The sequence below is a fragment of the Rhinolophus hipposideros genome (assembly GCF_964194185.1).
Source record: "Rhinolophus hipposideros genome assembly, chromosome: 15".
Taxonomy (NCBI): Eukaryota; Metazoa; Chordata; class Mammalia; order Chiroptera; family Rhinolophidae; genus Rhinolophus; species Rhinolophus hipposideros.
In genome coordinates this window covers 21,674,718-21,697,473 of record NC_138061.1, presented here as the reverse complement: position 1 = coordinate 21,697,473, position 22,756 = coordinate 21,674,718, and the positions used below count along the sequence as shown (strand labels likewise).

The 22,756-nt window shown below is 53.3% G+C and overlaps 1 protein-coding gene across 5 annotated transcripts in view; it reads left to right on the top strand.

Annotated features, from left to right (window-relative positions):
• Window positions 1-22,756, top strand: part of NEURL1 (neuralized E3 ubiquitin protein ligase 1) — a 68,980-nt gene that overhangs the window by 30,164 nt on the left and 16,060 nt on the right. For 3 of the 5 annotated variants that reach the window (XM_081074470.1, XM_081074471.1, XM_081074474.1), the window contains 2 exons: window positions 19,289-19,530; window positions 19,944-20,265. In XM_081074470.1, coding sequence (XP_080930596.1) covers window positions 19,289-19,530; window positions 19,944-20,265 — 564 coding nt within the window. Of the gene's footprint in view, window positions 1-8,057; window positions 8,331-11,608; window positions 11,774-19,288; window positions 19,531-19,943; window positions 20,266-22,756 lie in introns of those variants that run through there. The other 2 variants (XM_081074473.1, XM_081074472.1) reach the window with 2 other exon arrangements.

The following is a 22,756-nucleotide window of genomic DNA, read 5'->3' as shown; positions in this document are numbered from 1 at the left end:
GCCCACCTCCCTTAATTGGCCCTCAGAACAGAGTTCTACTCTGGGCAGGAGAAGTGGGTTTGGTTGAGCTGGGCTGAGGTGGTGAGGGGTGGAGCGTTTGTTTTAGAGAGGGGAGGGGGTGCCCTAGGCAGACATCCCTGCTCTGTTTGCCCAACACAGGAGCTGCATTAACCCACCTCCTGGAGCCCTTACCCACCACCCTCCCAAGATGAGGGGACCTATTAGACATTAAAAAGGGCTGCCCTCCCTGAGTCTTCCCAAACTCACACAGGCTCCCACACATCTGCCCATGCCTTGGTTGAGTTTGACCATGGGACACAGGACCTGCTTGGAACCCAGGAGTCCTGACTCCCAGGGAAGGCTTTGTCCTCTGCACTGGAGAGTTCATCCTGTGCGTTCCTGGGGTCCCTGGTGGCTTGCCTGATCCTGGGCTCTAGCAGCTGGAGGTAGGAAAGAAAGGAGACAGTAATCCTGAAGGGTGTGGCATCGTGGGGGATGAGCCTGAGGTACCTTATTAGAGAGAGAGGAAAGGAAGATGGCAACAGTGGATGAGCATGCAAATTGGGAGATGGAGCAAACAGGGAGATGGGACGGCTGCAGGGAGGAAAATGGATTTCCTATCACCCTGTGGTGGCTGCCCTCCTTGAGCTGTCCTTTGGGCAGGGGACCCACAGTCCCAACAGCCCACACCTGAGCTCTAGCTATGGGGAGGTGGGGTGGGCATGGCCAGCACTGAGTCAGCCACATGCTCGTGGTCCCCAGAGACACTGTTTGTGGGGCTTCCTGATGACAAGATGTAAGATTGGGGTTGGAGTCAGTGACTCAGTCTGGGCCTAGGGCTGGAGGTGTAGGGGCAGGGACAGAGTTTGTGCATCGGCTAAGTGGTGAGGAAAGACGCTAGCCTCTGCTGAGAGGTCTTGAACGAACCCCAGTACTCACAGGTGCCTCTGTGCCTGCGGGTCCTACCCTTGACTCTCCAGCCAGCATGGCCAATATCCACTGGCTCCAGGGTGCCCACGAATGCCCAGTGTCTGAGTCTGAGTGTTGGAGTGAGAGGCTCTCAGCAGGGAGCAGGAGGCAGGGCCAGGGAGCAGAGGTGGGAGCCAAGTCAGGTGGCTCTGGGCTCTGCCATCCCTCAGTTAGTCTGACCTGGGGTGGAGGGATGGGGAAGGAAGCAGGAGAGCCTGAGGAAGGCCACTCCCTACAGGCAGGAGGGTTGGCTGAAGCGGGTAACTTGGGGGTAGTTTCAGCTGCCTGGGGGGACACCACAAGGGTTGAACACCAGGAATCCTGGCTGCGCCACTAGGCCTGTAGGTGTGTGTGTGTGTGTGTGTGTGTGTGTGTGTGTGTGTGTGTGTGTATGAGAGAGAGAGAGAAAGAGAGAGAGAGAGAGAGAGAGGAGGGTGGGGTGGAGGCAGGTGGATGGGCTTGGGGAGGGTGGTCTCTGCCTGCAGAGGAGAGATTTAACCTCCTGCTCTCAGCTGCCAGCTTTTCTCATAATCCGGGCAGGCCCAGCGGGATCAGTCCAGGGGGTGTTTGTGCATCTCTGATGGCCAAGGCTCATGTCTTGCTTAAGCACATGCGTCTTGTCCCCTGAGCCCTTGGATCTCCACATCTCTCTGCCTCCCCCCCCCCCAATAAATGTCTCTTGTCTGTCCTTCCTCACCCTCCTCAGCAAGGTGATAATTGAGGTCATTTGTGACTTGTGACCATTGAGACAAGGGATGGCTTCAAGTTTAAAATTCATTCTATCCCAAACAAAAACAGAGAGCTAACCAGGTGACAAGGCGCTATGTTTAATTTGCTTGCTTAGAAGAACCCACTGTTACCCAGCACCCTGGAATGGCATTTGCATATAAGGCATGCGTGCAATAACACATGGAAAGCCTGGAACCATGAGTGGTGCTGAGCAAACGGTGCTCATTAAGGTGAAGATGGTTCCTATTTCTTACAGCTGGTCCTCTCTTCCTCCCTCTCTTCTCAGTGGAACATTTCAGAGTATACTTAGTGTACTCATATCCTCGATCCTAAGTCACTCCTCCCTGAGGTTGGGCGGGATCTTAGCCCCTCTAGGTCCTACCTTGATTCTTGAGTTCTCTGGGCCTCTGAACAGCATTGACAGCAATTGTTACTATTACTTTTCGAGCCAAGCACTGGACCTCAGAGAAGCTCAGTAGCTTGCCCAGTCATGTGTCGGTAGAGCTTGCCTATCTTACTTCAAGACCAGAGCTCCCAGTCTCCACGAGGATGGGATGGGCACATCCCTCCACCCTTCCTGGCTGGTGACATAGATCTTATCGCAGGCAAACGTTTGCTGCCAGCTGGGGGCTCTGTGGGTGGGGATCCGTCTGGCACACTCTGTCCTGGGAATCAAAACCTGGTTTCTTCCTTGTTCTGTCCTTTCTGCCTGGCGTGGATGTGACTCCTGAGTAGTCCTGGCTGGCCAGGATGGTCCTGAAGCCCAGACCTGGGGAGCAGGCATCGGTGTGTTTGTGTCTTGGAGGGTCTGAGAAACGGCTGCTTGGCACTGGGCCCATGGCCTGGGAGGGGTGCCCAACTCCAAGCTGTTTTCTCAGATTCCCTTTTGGTCTCCGCCCCCGCCTCTGCACCTGTTGTGTTCCCATCATCCTGGGCGGCTGGCAGCTGTCACTGCTGGGGCACCTGTCCCAGCCCCAGAGGACACCCTATGGGCGCCTTGGCTCCAGTTTCCTTGCAGCACCCAGCGCACGCTCTGTCTTTGTGTGTCTTTGTCCTCGTCTCTATGCACATGTCTCTCTCTTCCAGACTCCAGGCCGCAGCCTCCAGTCTCATCCTGGTTCCGGGCATGAGAGGAAGCTTTGGGGTGGGGCTCCCTGCTCCCCATTCTCCAGCACCAGGCCCAGTCTAGTAGGGCAGGGAGGATGGCCCTGGCAGCTTGGCCTTTAGCCCCATATGCCAGGTGACTCATCAGTTCAATCGAATTAGCCCTTGTTCTTGATGAAAAAGATATGGCAACAACCAGGAGCTTTTCCCAGCTCCTCCCCAGCAGGGCCCGCCCCTCCCTGCCTTCTCTTTATGGACGACTTCAGGTACCAGTCCCTTCTGCCCACCTCGTAAAGAGAAGCAATCCCTTCTTCTTGTCCGCTCTTGTCTGCCATGCCTTCCAATGCCCTGACCTATATGTCATGCTAAGTAAGCACCAGAAGATGTTAAACCTGAGTGTTCAAGTCCTTATCCTACTGTGTGACCATAGGGAAGTCCACAATGTACTAGGCCTCCTTTGCTACGCCTGTTAAATGGGCATGTTACTTCTTGGCCTGTCTGAAGGCAGTGGCTGGACCCGATGCTCTCTTGGGTCCAGATCTCAAGCTCTCCTTCTTTCAAAAATTTTGGAGTCTCTGATTCCGATGGTTTCTATTGTCCAGTGAATTTATTTTATGTTCTATTCTGCAGTTGCTGGGTCTGCCCTAGACTTTAAGATCTGAGGGTAGGCTCGGCCTAGGGCTGCAGTGCTGGGCGTTGGGGGGTGTGGATGAGAAAGGACTTGGTGAGGAGAAAGTTGACCGCAGAGACCAAGATGGTGCCCAAGAGGGAAAGTGTCAGGAGATGGGAGATGGCAGGAAGAAGAGAACCCTGGTGACGGGAGGGTCTTGGGGACTGAATGAGTTCAGAGAGCCAAGGGGGCAGAGGTGCCCTGGCTGGAGTCAGAGAGCAGATGCAGCTGGGGAACTAGCCAGAGAGGGAGTTGTCTTTTTCCTTTTTTTCTTTTTCTGAAGGCTGGCAGGGTTTCTGTCAGACCAAGTGCTTTCCAAGGGCACACCCAGTCCTGCTTTTTGCCTGTGGGCTTTGAGGTATAACATTCCTGCCCAGGTCACGGACAGGCCTACTTCCTGCAAGATTTCTAGGATGGGTCACCCATTAGTCCGCAGTCTCCCCTGCTTTCATTAAAGCTCCATCCCTGGGCTGTCACCCTTTGTCTTCCGGAAGACTCCGAGGTTCTGCCTGTACATAGAACCCTTCTGATTCCTTAAAAAAAGGTGTATTTATCCCCTTGCCGTCTCTTCCCCAAGCAGGAAGTCCCCTGCCCTTTGACCTTTCCTGTCTAGAGTGTGAGTTTTGATGGCGGGCAGGTCTGGGATTGAATTTGGGCTTGTCTTGCCTTCCGCGTAACATCTCCGAGCCCCAGCAGTTTTATAGCTCGCAGGATGGGAATGATGGCAATCCTGCAGGGATGTTTTGGGATTAGGTGAGATATGTGTGTGAAATACTTAGCACAGTGCCTGGCACACAGGAAGTATTCAATAAATAGTTGCATTTACAATTTTTTATACAGACTTGCTTATAGATTCTCCATTCCCCTTTCACATCCCTTTTCATATTGTTTCATCCTTATCCTTTTCTATAGAACATGACACTGAAATAACTCACCCAAAGCAAAAGGAACCTCATCCCTTGATCCCAGCATGGCTCCTGCTTGGCTTCTGAAGGGCCGAAGTTGGGTCTTGCTCACCTGTGGGTCCAGAGTTGGCACTCAGGGAGTGCTTAACGAATGAATGAATGATATAGGTCAGTAGTGCTCTCACTCCTTTTAGTAACAGAATTATTCGGCCAAATGAGGTTTTATGTGCTGCCTCAACAGATAAAACAGAGAAGGGGTGCAGTGCTGGCTGTCACATGCTCTGTGGAGGCCTGGCCACTGCTCTGGGGAGGAGGTAGAGGGTATACCCTCAGACAGAGGATGTGGCCATTTCCTATTTAAGTTGGGGAAGTGGCTTGCCGGAAACAGGACCCAAGGAAGTCTGCTGGAAAACCCCTGCAGACAGTGGTGGTGTGAAGGCCCAGGGGCTGCCCACACTGCCTCCCAATTGTCTGCTGCAGTGGCCAGAGTGAGGGTGCCGTCCAGCTGAAGGACCCCCGTGCTGCGCCCTCACCCTGCCCCCATCCCCGCTTAGGTACCTCCTCTGAGTCCTGTTTCCAGAAAATGACATGCTATTGGTTGGTTCCATCTGTGAGATATTTCCTGTGCACCTGCTCTATGCAGGCATCATGTTAGGCCCCAGGGGAATGCGGGCAAGTCCAGTATAGGCCCGACGCCCTGGATGCGGCTGTTTTCTCTCCTGGTTCCTCTTGCCTCCTCCCATGTCTTCTCCACAGCAGATGGCAGAGAGACCTTTTAGAAATGCAAGTCTGGTCTTATTGCCTTTCTGCTGAAACCTGTCAGGGGTTCCCTATTGCTCTCGGAAAAAAGGCCAGGGTCTTCACCCAGCTCTTCGAGGCCCTCCTGCTATGTCCCCAGCCCACCTCGGCTTGCCACTAGCAAGTTTCCCCAGGATCCTTCTGCTGTCCCCGCTGCAGCCATACCATCTTGCTTTTTGGCTGTGTGGGTCTCACTTCAGTCACAGGGCCTTGGCACGTGTTGTGCTCACTCTGTGGAATGTTCTCTCCCTAGCCTGCCTGCACAACACATGGACAGGCCTGCTTCTCCTTCACCACTGCTTTTCAGGAAAGCCTGCCCCCAGCCCCCCAGAACCTCGCTCCTTTCTTTCAGAACATTTTCCTAGGATTGTGATGACACGTTCCTTAGCGAGACTGCTTGATAAATGTCTGTTTCCCTCTGGCCTATAAGTCCACAAGAGCCAAGGTCTGTTTATTGTTGGTCACCATTGCAGCCCCAGTGTGTAGCTTAGTGTGTGGCACATAGTATGTGCTCAAAAAATGTTGGTCAAGTTGAAGTGTCCACATGTACTCAAGAGAAGCCAGGGCAAACAAATAAGGCCACAGCTAGGCCATGGCTGTCACTGTGTTGGGCAGAGTTTGACAAAGGGTTGGGAGAGGCATAGCTCGGGCTCAGAGGAGAGACAAGCTCCAAGAAGGGGGACTTACTCTGCACTCAGGGCCCTAGAGAGGCTTCCCAGAAGAGGTGTTCCTAGTGCTGGGTGGCTGAGAAGACCAGACTGGCCACAGGAGGGGCTGGTGGTGAAGGGCCCAGCCAGATGCGTTAAAAGGCGGGTAGGATGAGGGAGGTTGACTCTGCTGCAGGAACAGCCTCCAGAGCAGCCTCTTTTAGCCTCAGTTTCCTCATCTGTAAACTGGGCATAAAAATGCAACCTATCCCTTAGGGTTATGGTGAGGCTTGAAGAAGTTAACATGTGTGATGTACTTAGAACTTCCTGGCACAGTCAAGACTTGTGTTTGCTGTTGTTAGGATTATTTACCCCACAAAAGGAGTTTGGCTTATTTACTCTCAGTCAGACTGTGACACAGACTCAGTCTCCCAGAGGAACAGGGTGTGTGTGTGTGTGTATACATGTGGCTGTACACAGCCATGAGTGAGCATCTGCCTGTGGAAAGGGGCAGCTTTAAGTGGGATCGCATGTCTCAGCTTCTCCCAGGGAGAAGTGTGAGGCGTGCCTCCAGACTGGGAGGTGGATTAGCATGCTGGGCTTTGGGCACTCCCACCCAGGGCCTGCCCAGCTCTCTGAGTGATGACCCCAGGTCAGGCCCGAGTGCCCCTCCAGCTTTCCCCTGCCCCTCTCCTGCCCCAGACTCATGCAGGAATGGCAGCAGCAGGGTTGTGAGCTGAAGGCTCAGGGCCCAGCACAGCCCCTCTCAGTGCCCAGGCCTCTGAGTTCCATCTGATAGGGGCAGCCCCCGCCTTTCCCACAGCTCCTTCCCCAGTCCCCACCCCTCACTCACTGGCCTTCCTTCCCCACTCAGATCTTTCCCTGGGAACCCAGATCCCTGACCATGGGGTGAGGGGGCGGACTGGGGACAGGCTTGGGCCTGGGAGGGGGGAGTTGTCCTGTGTTCCTGGGAGAGGCCTGTCCTGCAGGGAGCTGTGATGGGTGAGGGACTGTGAGATTGTCCCCAGACCCAGGCTTGAGTCCTGTCTCTGCCTCTGACCTGCTGGGCAACCTGAGACGAGTTCCTGAGCCTCTCAGAGCTCCCATTTTCTTTTCTGTAAAATGGATATAACAGCCATCCCTGCCGCTTGGAGTGTAAACCAGTGTACACAGTGCCTGGCGCATCACAAGTGCTCAGTGTGTGGTGGTCGCTCTTTTGGTGACGCCTTGGGCTCCCAGCATGCTTGCCTAGTGTGAGAGGGGCCTGCCTTCCCACTGCCCTCTGCGCTCTTTGCCGACACCTTTCCCTCTCCTCCAAGTGTGGGGTGCCAGGTTCTGCACCTTAAGATCTCTCCAGAGACTGCATGAGTCTGTGGGAATGCGCATGTGTTGAGTGTGTACATTGCGAGGTGTATGGGTATTGGTGCACGTGTCTGGTGGGCAGTAGGTGGCTAAGTGTGCACAGTGGTGAATGCTTGCCAGTGCTTATGAGCCTGCGTCCGTGTACATACATGTGACATGGTGTAGATGGGTAGTGTGGTCTGTTTATATTGGTGTGTGTGTGTGTATGTTTATGATCAAAGGGACAGCTTGGTGTGGGGGTAAAAGTGTGGATTCTGCCTGGGTTTGCATGTAGCGCTGCCACCATCTAGGTAGGTAACCTCTTTATCTCAGTGTTTTCATCTGTAAGATAACAATAATAATGGTACCTATTGCTGACAACGTCAATACTGACCTCATCATTCAGCCCCCGAGGACCAGAGGAGTTAATACTCTTAAGCACTTACAACAGAGCCTGGAAGAAGATAGAAGCAGTGGCAGCTCTTTGTGACTAAGCTCCACTAGCCAGACTGTACGCCCCTCGAGAGCAGGGCCAGTGTCTGTTACGCTCACAGCAATATCCTTATTGCGTCACCTGATGTCTGCACGTAGTGGGTACATAATGACGTGTGACTGACTGAAGGCCTGGGCGAATGGTGAGGTTGTTCACGTGTGCGTGATGGGGAATGTACATGTATGCATGCATGTGTGTGTGCAGCCATGTTTGCACACGTGTGTGTGTGTATGTGTGTGTGTGTGTCTGCCGGCTTAGGCTGGGGCATCTCCAGCGTTTTCTGGAGCTGGGCTATTTCAGGAAGCCTCCAGTCTCCTCCTCCTTATGTAAATAAACATGACAGCTCCCATTGCCTGTACCAGTGCGGAGGTGGGGGAAGCTCCAGGAGTGGGTGGGAGCTGGGAGGCAGCGGTGAGCAGGGGGCCACAGGGGTGTGCGTGCCTGTGTGGCCAGCCTCGCAGGCAGCCTTGTGGTGTGCGGGAGGGAGCGTGTGGGGGCGAGGGAGAGGCAGGCTCATCCCTGCCATGCCGGTTGCCGACCGCAGGGGAGGGGGCCAGGAGGAGGGGAGCTGGCAGCCAGGGTGGCTTGGTGACGAAGCCAGCTAGCCAAACGGAGGTGGCCGTGCTGCCTGCTGCCCGTGATGGGGGGACAGATCACCCGGACCACCCTCCACGGTAAGGCCCCAGCCGATGCCTGGGGGTCCACCCACCCCCAGCCTGGAGACCACCTGGGGAGGCTGGTGCTGAGGGCATGGTCATCCCCCTGCCTCTTCACTCCTTGAGGGGCTCCTTTGGTCTGCAGGCACTGGGGTGGGGCACAAGCTAGGAGGGCTGGGAAGAGCAGGAAGAAGGGGCTTTTCCTGGCAGCTGGTGGGAAGTCAGGCAGCTGTCTCCCCACAAAGTCTCTTTGTCCTCAGCACCCAGCAGTACCCAGGGTGCTGACCAGCAGCCCCCGAGTGGCATGTGAGGTTCTGGGGGTCCGTACCCCCCTTTCCCAGGACTGGGACAGCTTGGGGACCTGTTTGTGAACCCTGGGATGTGGGCCACGGAGGTCAGCGCCGAGTTCCATGATGGAGCTGTGAGAGATGTGTGGGGCACACACGTGTGTGCACAAGTTGCGTGCGTGCACGGATATGCAAGTGACAGCCTCCCACATTGCCTGATCTCAGTTCTCAAAGCGTATGCTCTGCTGGGGAGGTGAATGAACTTCTGACCTCTGGGGTTCATGGCCATGATCAGGCAGAACAATGGGCAAGCAGGTGAAGGGTTGGAAGGGAGGAGTACTGGTTGGCTTCACAGGGCTCCTGCTCGCCCCAATTCCTGTCCCCTTTTCTACTTGGTTTGAGTGCTGTGGTCTGGGGAGTAACATGGCCGATGTGGCACGAGACCCAGGAGGGGAAGCCTTCTTAGGGATCTGAGAGCTAGAGTTCCTATAAAACTGGTGCCAGAGCAGCGTGAGCTGATCTTGGGGAGGCCCTGCCACATTCCCCTCGATGCCCCCCTCTATTGTTGGACAGGACATCAGGGGATGGGACAGCCTCCATCTGCTGAGTCCAGTGGGCACTGAGGAACGGGGAGAGGCCTAGGAAGGAAGGAGGGTGGTGGCAGGAGTGAGGAAGGAAGGAGAAGTGGGGCGCCATGGCCAGGTATGGTGACCAGGTGGCTTCCCCTTTCTAGGTGCTGGACGTTGAGAGAGCACTTTCTAATTAAAAAAGAAAAACTCAGGGAAAGAGACATGGGAAAAGCAAATCATTGGCTCTCTTAAAAGGAAATGAATTTTGTCCTGGGCCTAGAGGGCTAAGTGACAGATGGAAGGCCTTGGAAGACACATAATCCGGAGCCAGCCAGGGCCAACGCCAGTGGCCTGGGCCTTGGCCTGAGATTCGGACTGGGGTGACCTGGGCCTGGCCCTGCCTGTCGGTGGGGCGGGGGCTCCTCTCAGGGCTCATTGGCCCCAGCGGGGCCTGTTGGCAGAAGGTCTGAAGCTGACTGGCATTTTCCACTGGAGTCAGACTTGGGCCTGGGCAGGACAGAGAGGCTCTCCCAACAGGCTCGGGACGCAGCACACTGTCGTCCAGCTGCCTTGGAGCACAGGCTTCCGAGGAAGTGAGGACCTTGAGACGACTCGCGAATACCTGAGACGGCATATGGTCGTCAAGAGCTCATGCTCTTGAGTAGACAGACGTGTGTTGTGGAAGCTCATGCTCTTGAGTAGATAGACGTGTGTTGTGGAAATGTCTCCCTGAGCCTTGTTTTCTCACCTGTCAATGGGCCAGTAATAGCACCCTCATCACAGGAGTGTGAGGAGGCTTACGTGAGACAATGTGAGTAAGGACTCACCATGGAGAAAACCTAAAGGGTTTGGAAAGGCATTCTGAGGCCAGGGCTGCGTTCCTTCCCTCTCCTGTTTGGGACAGGAGGATAGCTTGGGGTGCACCGAGAACTCTAGGCACTGGGCATCCAGGCTGGGTGGCCATCGGCGAGTGCTCATCCAATGCCCCATCTGTCTTGACCTCCATGCCCTTGCCAGGACCACCTTCCTTATCCTCTGCCTCAGCCTGCCTTCAACATGAGTAGGAGATGGCAGCTGGGGGTTGTAGAGAGGGAGCGTTTGCCTGTACCCACACAACCCCTTAGCAGAACTCCCGCATGCGTGTCCTTCCCACGTCCGTGGTATCCATAGCTGTGCACTGACCACCCCAGTGGCTCTGGTTTTGCTTACTTCTGGAAGACGAGTTGGGGGAAGTGGGAGATGCAGGGGTTTGCTCCTTCCTAGGGTGCTTTCAGCTCACAACCTGACTGGGAAGGACACAGTTACAGTTTCTGATTGTGTGTTCACTGTGGGCCTTGGGGTTTTGGTTTGTGTCAAGCTGAAGATCTTGGATTACTGGGTTATAATGAGAGGTGAGGGGAAGGTGACCCCAGACTGTTTGTGTGTGTAGGGGTTATCTAGTCGTGTGTTCGTTGACATATCTTGTCTCTCTATGTTTCTGGTGTCTGCAGATTGCATGCCTATGTTTTAAGCCTCTCTGTGTATACCCACGTAACATGTATTTGTCTATATAATGTTTAAAAATTGAGTGTTGTCATGTGTGTGTTTCCATGAATGAGCAGCCACATTTGTGGGACTCTGTGCCTGTGACATGCCCTTGTTTTTCTGCAGATGTCAGTGTTTCTGCACTAATTGTGTGTGTGTAGCGGGGCGGGGGGATGTTTTCATGTGTATAGTGGAGCTGTTGGTGAGGAGTCAGGCTCCTCTGAGAGCAGCCTGGCAGGGGTCCCCTGGGAGAAATTAATTCCCATTTGGAAAATGGTTTCGGCAGTTACATGCTTGATCTCTTTCATCAGCCGGATTTCCAGAGCTGCTTCCCGATCTTGAGGGCAGGATGGGGGTGGTAGGAAGAGCACAGAGGGAGGCAGCCACAATACTGAGAACCATCCCGTCCCCTCTGCTCCCCTCCCCTTCTGTCAGGATTCTCCCCAGGGTGAGGGAGGGACCTGTTACTGAGGGGTGTTGAGTGAATGACACACACATATGCACCCAGACATACAGTCACCCTAGGTTGCTGTCTGAACCAACAGACCCTCGATGCCGGTGCAGGGACCTGAGAGATTGGTTCCCACGCTGTCCTACACAGAGGGGGCTGCTGTAGCCTAGAAGGAAATAGCTGGTGACTCAGGCCCTGCTGCAGTTGACTCCCCACTTCTCCTCCTTGGGTTCCTTAATTCTCAAGGAGGCAGCAGGGCAGAGGGCATTAGATGGATTTATGAGACGTGGGATTAGCATGTGAGCCTCCTCTCTCCGGGTAGCCGCTCTGGAGGCTTAGGCCAAGGAGAATCTGGCAGGTGTGTCTGTGAGCACATGTGTACACGCACCCCGCACCCAACTCGTTCCTGTGGGCTCCGGGAGGGCAGGGATCAGGTTGACCCATCTTTGTATTCTCTTAACCCAGCCAGTGCCTAGCACACAGTGGGCACGAGCAGCTGCTTGGTCAGTGAATAAGAGGGAACGTGTAAGGTACAGGCTCGGGGCTTCTGGACCACATCGCCATTGGAACTGCAGGTGGCCTGAGGGGAGCCATCAAGGATGCCTCAGACGACATGAGACCTGAGACCAGGCAAGGTTGAGGGGGAAGGGAAGGGTGGGCATGTGTTCTTGATGATGGGAGTTTGGATCCTGTTCCACTCTTACTGGCCATGTGACTTTGGGTCAAGATCTTTATCTGTCTGAGTCTCAGTGTCCACTTCCATAAATTGGGGATGATAACATTTACCCTGAAGGGTTGTAGAAAAGATTAAGTTAGCTAATGGGCATAGGGGTGTATAGTAAGAGCTCTGTAAATGGATGTGCTTTTGTGAAGGTTTCCAAGGAGGCTTCTTCAAGCCTGTGTGTGCTTGTGAGTGTGTACACCACATGCGCCTGGCTGCCTCCAAGGACCCAGATTGTGTCTTCCGCTTCTCCAGCCCTGGGGGCCCCCCCAGGACAGAATGTTCCCTGGGTGCTTCTGTCTGCCATTTGGCGCACACGCTAGCTGTGTCTGTATGCACGCATGTCCACACAAGCGGGTGTGGATTTGTGTAAGGGGAACTAAGGGTGATGTCTGCGTGGTGTGTGGATTTATGTGACTGAGACATGCTCCCCCTTACTCTCTCAGGCTTGGCCTGCGGGCTTGGCGAGGCGCTGAGAAGACAGGGACAGGGAACTGAACCCAGAATAGCTCTCGTCTGCAATCCCCTCTGGAATCTTGGGGTGGGATGGGAGAATGGGAAGAGGAGGGCTGGTTCCCTCCCAGCAGTGAGGATATTGGGAGGCACATCTGCACGCACATCTGGCTGCTGGAAATCAGAGACTGGGATGTCGCAGAGGGAGTGACAGCAGGAGGCTGTGTGGAGATTAAGTTGGCTCTGAGGTTGCTGATCCTGCCCACTTCCTGCCACTCTCCTTTGCCCGCCCACCTTGTCATCATGGATTCGTTCCATCTTCCAGGGAGCAGCAGTACCTGCTGTGGGCATAGCCGGGCTCTCTGGGGGCATGATTGGATGCTACAATGGCCCCTATTCCTAAACGACACAGGTGTACGCCTGGGGGGCTGCAGAAGTTATGGAGAAGCTGACTGGGGTGGAGTGGAGGCTTCATGCAGGGAAGAGGGGATCGAGTGTGCTGACCGGACGGCTAGCTGGGGCCCACTGAGGACAGCTGTGCAACGAGACAGACATGAATTCAGAGTCAACTCCACCGCTTCCTAGCTGTGTGAGCCTAGGCAAGTTATTCTCTCTCAGAGCCTCTGTTTCCTTATCTATAAAATGGGGCTAGTTGATACTGTATTGCTGTATAACGTATCCCTGCATAACAAATTGCTCCAAGAGTTGGTGGCTTAAAACAATAGACATTTAATTATCTCACAGCTTCTGTGGGTCAGGAGTATTGAACAGTTAGGTAGGTGCCTCCAGCTTCCTGTCTGTGCTGAGGTTGCCGTCAGCCAGGGCGTGGTGTCATCTGAATGATGGCTTGTCGGGAGGGGGCCACATCCAGGCTTACTCCCATGGTGATTGGCAGTCTTCGGAACCTCCCCATGTGGGCTTCTCCTGAGGGCTACCTTACAACATGGCAGCCGACTTCCCCAGAGGGAGCAACCTGAGAGAGGCAAGTGAGAGCAACCAAGACGGAGGCCAAGGCTTTTTATAACCCCGTCTTGGGAGTGATACCCATTACTTAAGCTGTATTCAATTTGTTAGAAACTAGTTGCTAGGTCCACTCCACGCACAAGAGGAGGGGATTTCAAGAGGGGCTCACTGGGGCCATTGTAGAGGCTGCTTCCCACAGATACCTGCCTCTCAGGGACTGGGAAGGTGAGACGAGGTTGTACATGAAAGGCATCTCGTGCAGTGTCTGATACACAAGAAAAAACCAACCCTCGCAGATTTCCTTCTCTCCTTTTTCCCACAGGCAAGTGGGGAGCTATTGAAGGTTTCTGAGCAGGCAGGGCTGTAGTCAGGCATGTAGTGTGGGATCTGGGCACTAGGCGGTGAAGGAAGCTGTCCCTTCAGTCCCCTCTTTCTCTAATTCCTCGACAGCACACCAGAGGGCAAGGTACACAGTGTGTGCCCCTCAGACACTTGCCAATCGATCAGGGGGTGGAAGAATTGAACGTGGCAGCTCGTTCAGCAGCTCTTACTGAACACCTGCTATGTGCTTTGAGCTAGACATTTGGGCAACGGCAGTAACATAGACAACGGTCTCTGCCCTCAGGAGGCTCACAGGCCGTCAGGGAGATGCACAAATAACCCTGCAGTCTTTCCTAGCCAGAAAGCTTCACTGTAGAACACAGCAGATGATCTGAGTGACGCTTTCTCAGCTCTCCCAAGGACAGCACAAAACCAGAACCATTCTGGGTATACAGAAGATACTGCATACAGTGGTGCCTCGGGACGTTTGGGCTTAATTCTGTGGGGGAATCAGAGTTGAGAAAAGTTGCTTGGGTACTGGCTGTTCTGTTAGGGCTGTGTGGGGTCCCTGGAAGTCCACAGCGGGTCCCGTAACCTGGTCTGGGGTCAGAGAGACTTCTGGGAGACAGTGGGCCTTACATCAAGATCTAAAGGATGATTGAGTCAAAGACAAGTATGTAGATGGGAAGGAGGAAGGAAAAGTTCCCAGCAGAGAAATGGGCGTGGGCTAAGCCTGGAGGCAAGAGGCAGGTGAGGGAGGTGGGCCCCGTGAAGGAACCCAGAGAAGTTCACTGTCCTCTCTCTTCTCCAGGCCACCTCCCCACCCTTGGAACTGGCTCCCAGAGACTTTCCATCAGAGAGAGAGCCCTGTTCAGTGAACGCATATAAACTGGTCCAAATCAGGACATCTTGACAATCTGGGATTAGGGAATTCGGGATAAGATAAAACAGAAGTGTTCGGGCTCCCACTAGGCTGGAATGAACCAATCATTTCCTCTGGTGGTGGTTGTTGCTTTTATATGAAAAAATAAGATTTTATGTTGGGATCAGAGGTTAAAGTTTGTAAAATTCTTTTGCATTTATGAACTAACTGGGTCCTCACAACAACCTGGAGAGGTAGGCAGGGCAGCTATGATGACCCCGTTTTACAGAGAAAGATATCAAGGTCCAGAGAGGTGAAGTGACTTGCCCAGAGACACACAGCAAATCTGTGGAATGGCCAGAGTTTGAACCCAGGGCCACTTGCCTCCAGTGCTGTGCTCTTTGCCCCTCCCACTGTCCAGAGAGTGAGACAAGCCTCCTTCATAAGGGATGCAAATGGCCATGCCAGCACTGGTATACTGGTCCACAGGTTCAGAACAAGGCGATTCTGATTGCAGGGGGATTCAACGGGTCCTTGAAAGATGGGTGGGATTTGGAGAGGTGTACATGGGGCAGAGAAAGGATACATGGGGTAGGGGGGAAGTAGGAGAGCACAGACTGATGTCAATAGCGACAATAATTATTATAACTGCTATATAATAATTATTAATAACTGTTAATTATTAATGTAATTGTTAATTATTATTATTATTATAACAACCACTTACTGGTTGTTAGTTTTACATAAATCATCTCATTTAATTCTCACAAGAATCCCATGAAGAAGGTATGCCGTGACCCCCATTATACAGATGAGAAAAATGAGGCTCCCAGAGGTCTCACAGTTAGTGACAGAGCTGCTGGGTGTGGAGGCAGCAGGCCTGGGTTCCCATCTGGGCTCTTTACTCTGGCTGGGTGACCTCGGTGAGTAACTTCTCTTCTGAGGACCTGTGTCAGAGTGGCATTGGGGGCGATTGAAGATACTGCCAGTTAAGCTACATAGAGTTTGGTCATTGTCATTAGTATTGGTCCCTACCCGTCTCTCCTTGGCAGCCCAACTCAGCCAGCCTGTGTATCCCGGTATCCCGGACCCGGCCAAGATGGTTCTGGAGCTGGGCTTGGTGGGGGCAGTGGGGAGGTCACTCTGGAGGCTACATTATATCCAGGCATCTCCCCTGGGACCCCACCCAGAGGCAGGAATGTGGTCTGGAACTGGTTGAGGGTGACCTGGAGGGCTGGCCAGGCTCGTGTCTGGCAGCTCGTAAATGCCCAGGAAGAAGGGCCGTGGCAGGGAGTTTCCTTTGTGTCAGCAGCAGCCTTGTCTGTTTGTGGGGGGAGTCCCCCACTGTGGCTCCTGAGAAGCTTGTAAATGTGTCACTAGGTGGGGAACTCCTTGGGAGCTCTGCTGGGAGCCAGAGGCGAGACTGGGGCTCCACCCAGGACCACGGGCCACTGAGCCCAACATCCTGAGGCCCCGGGTTGGGGCCGCGCCCCACCCCGGGACTGACCAGCACCTCCTCCGTGAAGCCTTTCCCCACTACTCCTGCCATCTTGGACTCGGAGGGAAATGAGCTCTAGTAGTAGATGCTGAGGAGGGTAAAAGACCCTGGACATAGCATTGGAAGTCAGGGTTCAAGTCCAACTTCTGCCACTTAATTGTTGTGTGACCTCAGACAACTTGGTTAACCAGTCTGGACTGCAGCTCACTCATCCAATAGAATGGGGACCTTAGGGGCTTATGATGTATGACAAAGTGCAGGGAGGGAGCCCTTTTGGATGTAAGGAAAGAAGTCTTGCCCCAAGCTGGTCCTTGGTTTCAGAGCTGTGCTCAGGCAAGGGAGGCCCTGGGGAATGGCTCTTCCGGGGCCTGGGTTTCTAGCCTCTGGGTGTCACCACCATATTTGCCCAGAGCCAGTGTTTTCTGTACCTTTACCCAGGGCCCCAGGACCCCAACTGGGATGGGTGGTAAGAAGAGGAAGCATTTTAAAGGAATCTGAGGCCCTGTGTAGTTGGTCCATGGATTGGGTTCTGAACAGAGGCTGGGGAGGGGAGCCTCTCCCATAGAAGGGGCTCTAATCAGCTGCTGGGCTCAGCAGGTTTAGAAAAATTGCTTTATTGAGTTTTAATTGACACACACTAAACCACATGTGTTTAAGGTGTGCAGTTGGATGGGTTTTGACGTATGCATACTCTCACAAAACCATCACCACAGTCAAGATAGTGAACACATCCATCACCCTAAATAATCCCTCCCTCTCTTCCCCCCCCCCCACTCCCAGGCAACCACCAATCTGCTTGTTATCACTATAGCTTAGGGTGTGTTTCCTAGAATTGATACAAATGGGACAGGGTGAAGGGAAAGAAAGGGTTTTGAAAGGAATGCAGGCCCTGCAGTTGCTTCATGGATTGTGTACACATTTTTTAAAAACTGATTTATTTCACTTAGCATAATTATTTTGAAATTCATCCATATTGCTGTCCATATCAGTAGTTCATTCCTTTTTTACTGCTGAGTAGTATTCCATTGTGTAGATGTACCAGAATTTGTTATCTATTCACCCAGTGAGTATTTTTTTCCTCTATGCTTTCATTTCTACATATGCATACATCCTTAAACAATGTGTAGTGTTACCTTTTACCAGTGGTATTTTTTGAAACCAAGAGTCAAGCTGTGTCTGAGGCTGGCCTGAGCCCAGTGGGTACGTCTTGCAGGTAGGGCACTTGTAGTCATTACATCTTTTGCCCTTCACCCCAACTGTTCCCTTCCTTGGAATGACCTCCCCTGCTCTGCATTATCCAGGGGCCACTCAGCCTCTTCCAGGTAGTCTTCCCAGATTGTCTGAGTCTCCCCACTGCTTTGCAGTTTTCAAAGCCCTGGAGCACTGTTTGGCGATTCCAGTCTTGTCTCCTTAGTGAGAGCACGGCGAGCTCCTTGTGCCACCCCTATCTCCCACCTCATGGCCCTGGCTTGTCGGAAGCTGCTCCAGAGAGGCCTAGAAGCTAACACACAGGGTGTCTGGTTGGCCCTGGACAGTGGACAGTGGTGTCTGGGGCCCTTTTTGAAGGAGGAAGCAAAAAATGCCAAGTGAAGCAAACCAATGCAATACAGCCTGGAGTGAAAGCTGGTTTTCCTCCTTCCCTCTCTCCTCGCTCCCTGTCTTTCTTTCTTGCCTGGAAACCCCACGTCCCCTTTAGGATGTGGCAGGCCTCTGGGCAGTCCTGAGGCTGACCAAGCTTTCTGTATTATTAAATTCCTGCCTCGGAGTTTCCAAAATTTGAAACTCCCCAGGCCTCTGTCACATTCTGTGGGTTTCTACTTGCCCACCCCCATCTTCCCCTCCTCCATGTCTCTCCTCAAGATGACAGAATAGGTGGGGCTGCACTTCCTGATAGATGAGGCACAGATATTGGGGAAGAAATAAACACTCCCTTGCAGCTCCCAGACGCTAAGGCTGTGCATTCATGCTCAGTGCCACTGATACATGTCTTAGAGCCACAGAGTAGAGGCCACCCACTGTGCCGGAGGGGGCAAGTGACTTCTTTAAGGTCATAAGGCCAGTTATTGACAGACACCAGCCACCAGACACCTTGTCCTTTGTTCTTTCCGCTCTCTGCCCTATGTCCTGGACACCAACCTCACATGTTTGTAAAGCACCTTTTCCTGGACCAAGGCCTGTCCCATACTCTATCCCATTTTGGGGTGTGGTAGAGCTTTCTGTGGAAGAAAGAGCCATACCTCCCTAGCCAAGGGTTCTTGGGGAAGATTTGAGTTCAGTTAGGAAGCCTGGGCAGAGGTCCATCTGTGTCCAAGATGCAGGCACAGGCAAGGGTAAAGTAGGAAGGCAGCCTGGGGTGGAGGGAGGTGGCCCTAAGGACGGAAGAGATGGGCGTGGTCCGGAGGCTGCAGCGCCTACCCCACCCACCTTTCTGCTCTCCAATGGCAGCCACATGGTCACCGGTTCCCTGCAGTTCAGCCTTGTCAGCCCAGCTCCAATGCTTTCTCCTCCTTATCACCTTCCTGAGAAGTGACCTGCCCGTATGTCCTTTTGGTACTTATCACTGCCTGCCATTTGTATTGTGATTTCTGTCCATGTCTAATTTCCCTTCCTGGACTATTGGCTTCTTAAAGATGGGATCCATGTATGTTTCATGCCTATATCTTCAGTGTCTAGGACAGGGCTTGGTATTCAGCAGATACGTAATGAATATTTGTTGAATAAAATAAATTATGGTGGTGGGGCGGCCGGTTAGCCCTTCACAACAAGGTCGCCGGTTCGATCCCCACCTGGGCCACTGTGAGCTGCGCCCTCCACAGCTAGATTGAAACTACTTGACTGGGAGCTGATGGGTCCTGGAAAAACACACTTAAAATAAATAAAAAAGTTTTATAAAAAATAAATTATGGTGGTAGTGTGTGACAGTGTATGGTGGTGGCTGTTAGCAATAAATTCTGATTCATCGCAAAGGCAGATGGTAGAAGGTAGGTGGTGGTAAATACTAGTAAGAAACAGTAGGTCATGGTGGTGGTGGTCGTGACAGGGGGAGGTGATAGGTGAAGGTCCAGGGTAGGTGTTGGTGATGGGAGGTGATGGGTAAAGGATGAGGGTAGATGATAGTGCATAATAAATGGTGGTAGATGGTGAAGTGGGAAACTGCAATAGATGGGAGCAGAAGGATGGCGGCAAAAGGCGGCGGTGGTAGTGGGTTGCAATGATGGGTAGTGGGTGACTTCTGCTTATGCCCCGGCCATCTGCCCTGCCCTAGGAGACCCTAGTCCAGTTCTTGGACTGCCAAGTTCTCTGACACTGTGGTTTGTTCTTTCGCAGACTCCATCGGGAGTCCCTTCCCTGTCACTTCTCACCGATGCCACCACAAGCAGAAGCACTGCCCGCCAGTGCTGCCCGGTGGGGTGCTCCCGGCCACGCCGCTCCTCTTCCATCCACACACCAAGGGCTCCCAGATCCTCATGGACCTCAGCCACAAGGCCGTGAAGAGGCAGGCAAGCTTCTGCAACGCCATCACCTTCAGTAACCGGCCGGTCCTCATCTACGAGCAAGTCAGACTGAAGGTGGGCCTCTAAGCTTTCTCCCCCCATCACTGCCTTCTGTTACAGCCATTGCTAAACCCGGACCCTTCTCTTTCCTGCCTGCTGCCACTTCTACTCTTCCTTGTTCCTCCTCTTTCTCTTCCCCCTTCTTTGCTCCTTTCTCAACCTTTCCTGTGTGACAAAGAAGGAAGGTGTGGGTAGGGGAGGAAGTGGGCCTGGGGATCACTAGGTCTCATCAGACGGGTGGGAATGCTCCTAAGGGAGAGAAAGGAGCCCAAATGGTGGGGGCGCTGGGCAGTATGACTCCTCACGGGAGCCTGCCTGGGGGTGGTCTGCAGGGAAGGGCGCACTCCCTTCCTCGGGCTCGCTGAGGTGGGGAGAGGCTGGGCTGGGGGTTGGGAGGAGCTGTCTGAAGCCAACCCCCTACCCCTCAGATCACCAAGAAGCAGTGCTGCTGGAGCGGCGCGCTGCGCCTGGGCTTCACGAGCAAAGACCCCTCCCGCATCCACCCTGACTCGCTGCCCAAGTACGCCTGCCCCGACCTGGTGTCCCAGAGCGGCTTCTGGGCCAAGGCGCTGCCCGAGGAGTTTGCCAATGAGGGCAACATCATTGCTTTCTGGGTGGACAAGAAGGGCCGTGTGTTCTACCGAATCAACGACTCGGCTGCCATGCTCTTCTTCAATGGGGTGCGCACGGCTGACCCCCTCTGGGCTCTGGTGGATGTGTACGGCCTCACTCGGGGCGTCCAGCTGCTTGGTGAGTGCCCGCTCCCTCCGGCCCCGTAAGTGCAGGGCGCACCTCCAGGTGCTGTGGTTTGAAGGGGAACTAAGAGTCCTGTGACTACTCCCAGGTCTCCGGCAGCACTCCCAGTCCAGGATGCCTCCCACCTTGCGACACGTGTGCATGTGCAGGCAGGTGTGTGTGCGTGTGCACACATAGACTCTAGGTACAAATCAACCCGTTGGCAAATCAGTGTGTCTCTAGGAGGAGCCTACCTGAGCCTCGGCTTTCTCACCTGTAAAATGGGTTGGTGGGAAGAGAAAATTCAGTTAAAGAGGCCGTGAGTGAAGTGGCCAGCACAGCCCTACATACCAACTCTGTGCTCAACAGTTGTTCTTCTCATCTCCCATCCCTGCAGAGAAAAGTGCCATGTTGGTGGTTGACTCTCCCCCCCACCCCCGCCCCCGCCTTTTTTTCCTTTCTGACTTCAGAGTCTAGAAACAGTGAAACTCTTCTTTTCAAAACACCTTTATTTGACTGAAGAAGACAGTGGGGAAAAAAGAGACTGTGAATGTAAAAACAAAGAAATGGGTAATCATCAGTAGCTTTTCTTTATGCTGAGTTCCAAACACAAGGAGGCTGTTTTTGTTAATTAATAGTTTGGGAACTTTCTGGTTTTCAACCCAATAGAAGTTTCTACATTCACACGGACGTGTTAAGGCTCTTTTGGGTCTCAGCAAGTGAAAAAGAGAGGCCAGGCTGCCTAAGGATAATCTGCTTTCCGTTCCTTCTGTGAAATGGGTGTCCCTGCAGGGCTCCTACCAAAAGGGCGGTGGTTATGCTCCTGGCTACAGAGTCAGACGGACCCAGGTTGGACCCAGGACAGCCTGTACTAGCAGTGGGATCTCAGTTTCCTTATCTCTAAAATGGGGGTAATAATTGTTTTCAGGGTTCTTTGGAAGGCTCAAAGAGCTGAGTTACATGAAGCAGCTGCCACATAGTAGGTATTCAGTGACTGTTGTCATCCTCACCCATCCTGGAGAGGGTAGTGCCTAACTTCAGGTTTAGGTGAACACCTTTCCACTGCTCTGGTATCCTGAGTGTCCCAAACTTCAAGGCACTGGGGTTCCAAAGCTTGACTTTGAGCTCCAGCCTAGAGACTTCTGTCTGAGCCTCAGTCTTCTCATCTGTAAAGTGGTTGGGAATACTATGACTTAGCTCAGGGCATGGCGACATGGTGGGAGACAAAAGAATGTCTCAGCTCTTGAGAAAGCCACAGTCCTGTTGCGGGGTCAGTAAGGCAAGTGGAGGCAACGTTCTTGCTTTTCCCTAGGCAAAGAATGCCCTCCCCACAGTCCCTAAAGATCAAAATCCCACTCTGGCTTCAAGACCCAGCTCTAAAGCCACCTCCTCCCTGAAGCCTTCTGGGTGGAATTCTTTTCTCCATTCTTGTGTCCCACTGCATGGCACCTGCACTGCTCTCAGTGCTGAGGCTTTGGCTGAGGCTTGGTCATCCATACGTTTGTTCCCACTCAAGATAGGGAGGGCTCGGAGGGAGGCACCCGTGTCCTAACCAGCCAGCTTCCTCTCCAGAGTGGAATCTAGTGCTGGGACGCTGAGGAATATTTGCAGGGTGGGTAAGGGAGAGTGGTGGGATGGACAGACAGTTTATTAAATGAAGGAAAGGGTGAAGGGTGTGGGGGTGGTGCTGAAGTAGTCCCCACCCTGCTCACAGACAGCCCCAGGCTCAGTGGGACATTAGGGAGACAAAGCAAAGACTGCAGACACGATATAAAGGAACAGTCAATTGCTAAACGCTGTGCTTGTAGGATCCCTTCCCTCTGCTGAGACGGGTTTTCCTCCAGTTATCTCGTTTAACCTCTCAGCAGCCGGCCCAGAGAGAGTGTTTTTATCCTCGTTTGGCAGGAGTGAACTGAAGCCAAGGGAAGACCTGGCTCACTTGTGCTGGGATGTGGCAGAGCTGGGATTTGAACTGGGTGTTCCGATACCCAAAGCAGGGCCTTTCCCATTACCCTCCAGTGGGATTAAACATGAAGGGAGGCAGGAAATCAGAGGAGGCTGAGGTCAGTGAGGGAGGATGGAGTCCAGGAAGGCTTCTTTGAAGAGAGGGCTTAGGCTGGGACTACAAATTCCAGAAGGGTGGAGGGTATGGGGGGAGTGGGTACGATGGGGACATGCCAGGTGAGATGGGGCTTCCAAACTTCAGGGGCCAAGGAGAGTAATCTGAAGGGCCCCACCCTGGGGCAGAGCCCAGACTTCTGACCTGGCACAGCCCCATTCCCCCTCTTTGACTATAAATGGGTTTTCATGCAGTATTTTCAGTTGCATTTGGATTTCCCGGCAGGCTCCTCTGTTCACGGATACGGCCAAATCCCCAGCTGATTCCCGTCCCAGCTGTAAATCACCATAATCCCGGGGCATTTTCAAACACTGATTATAGCCCCTCAATTCAATTAGCAGATAAAATATCTCTTCATTTTGTTCTTTCTAAATGGGTTTTTTTATT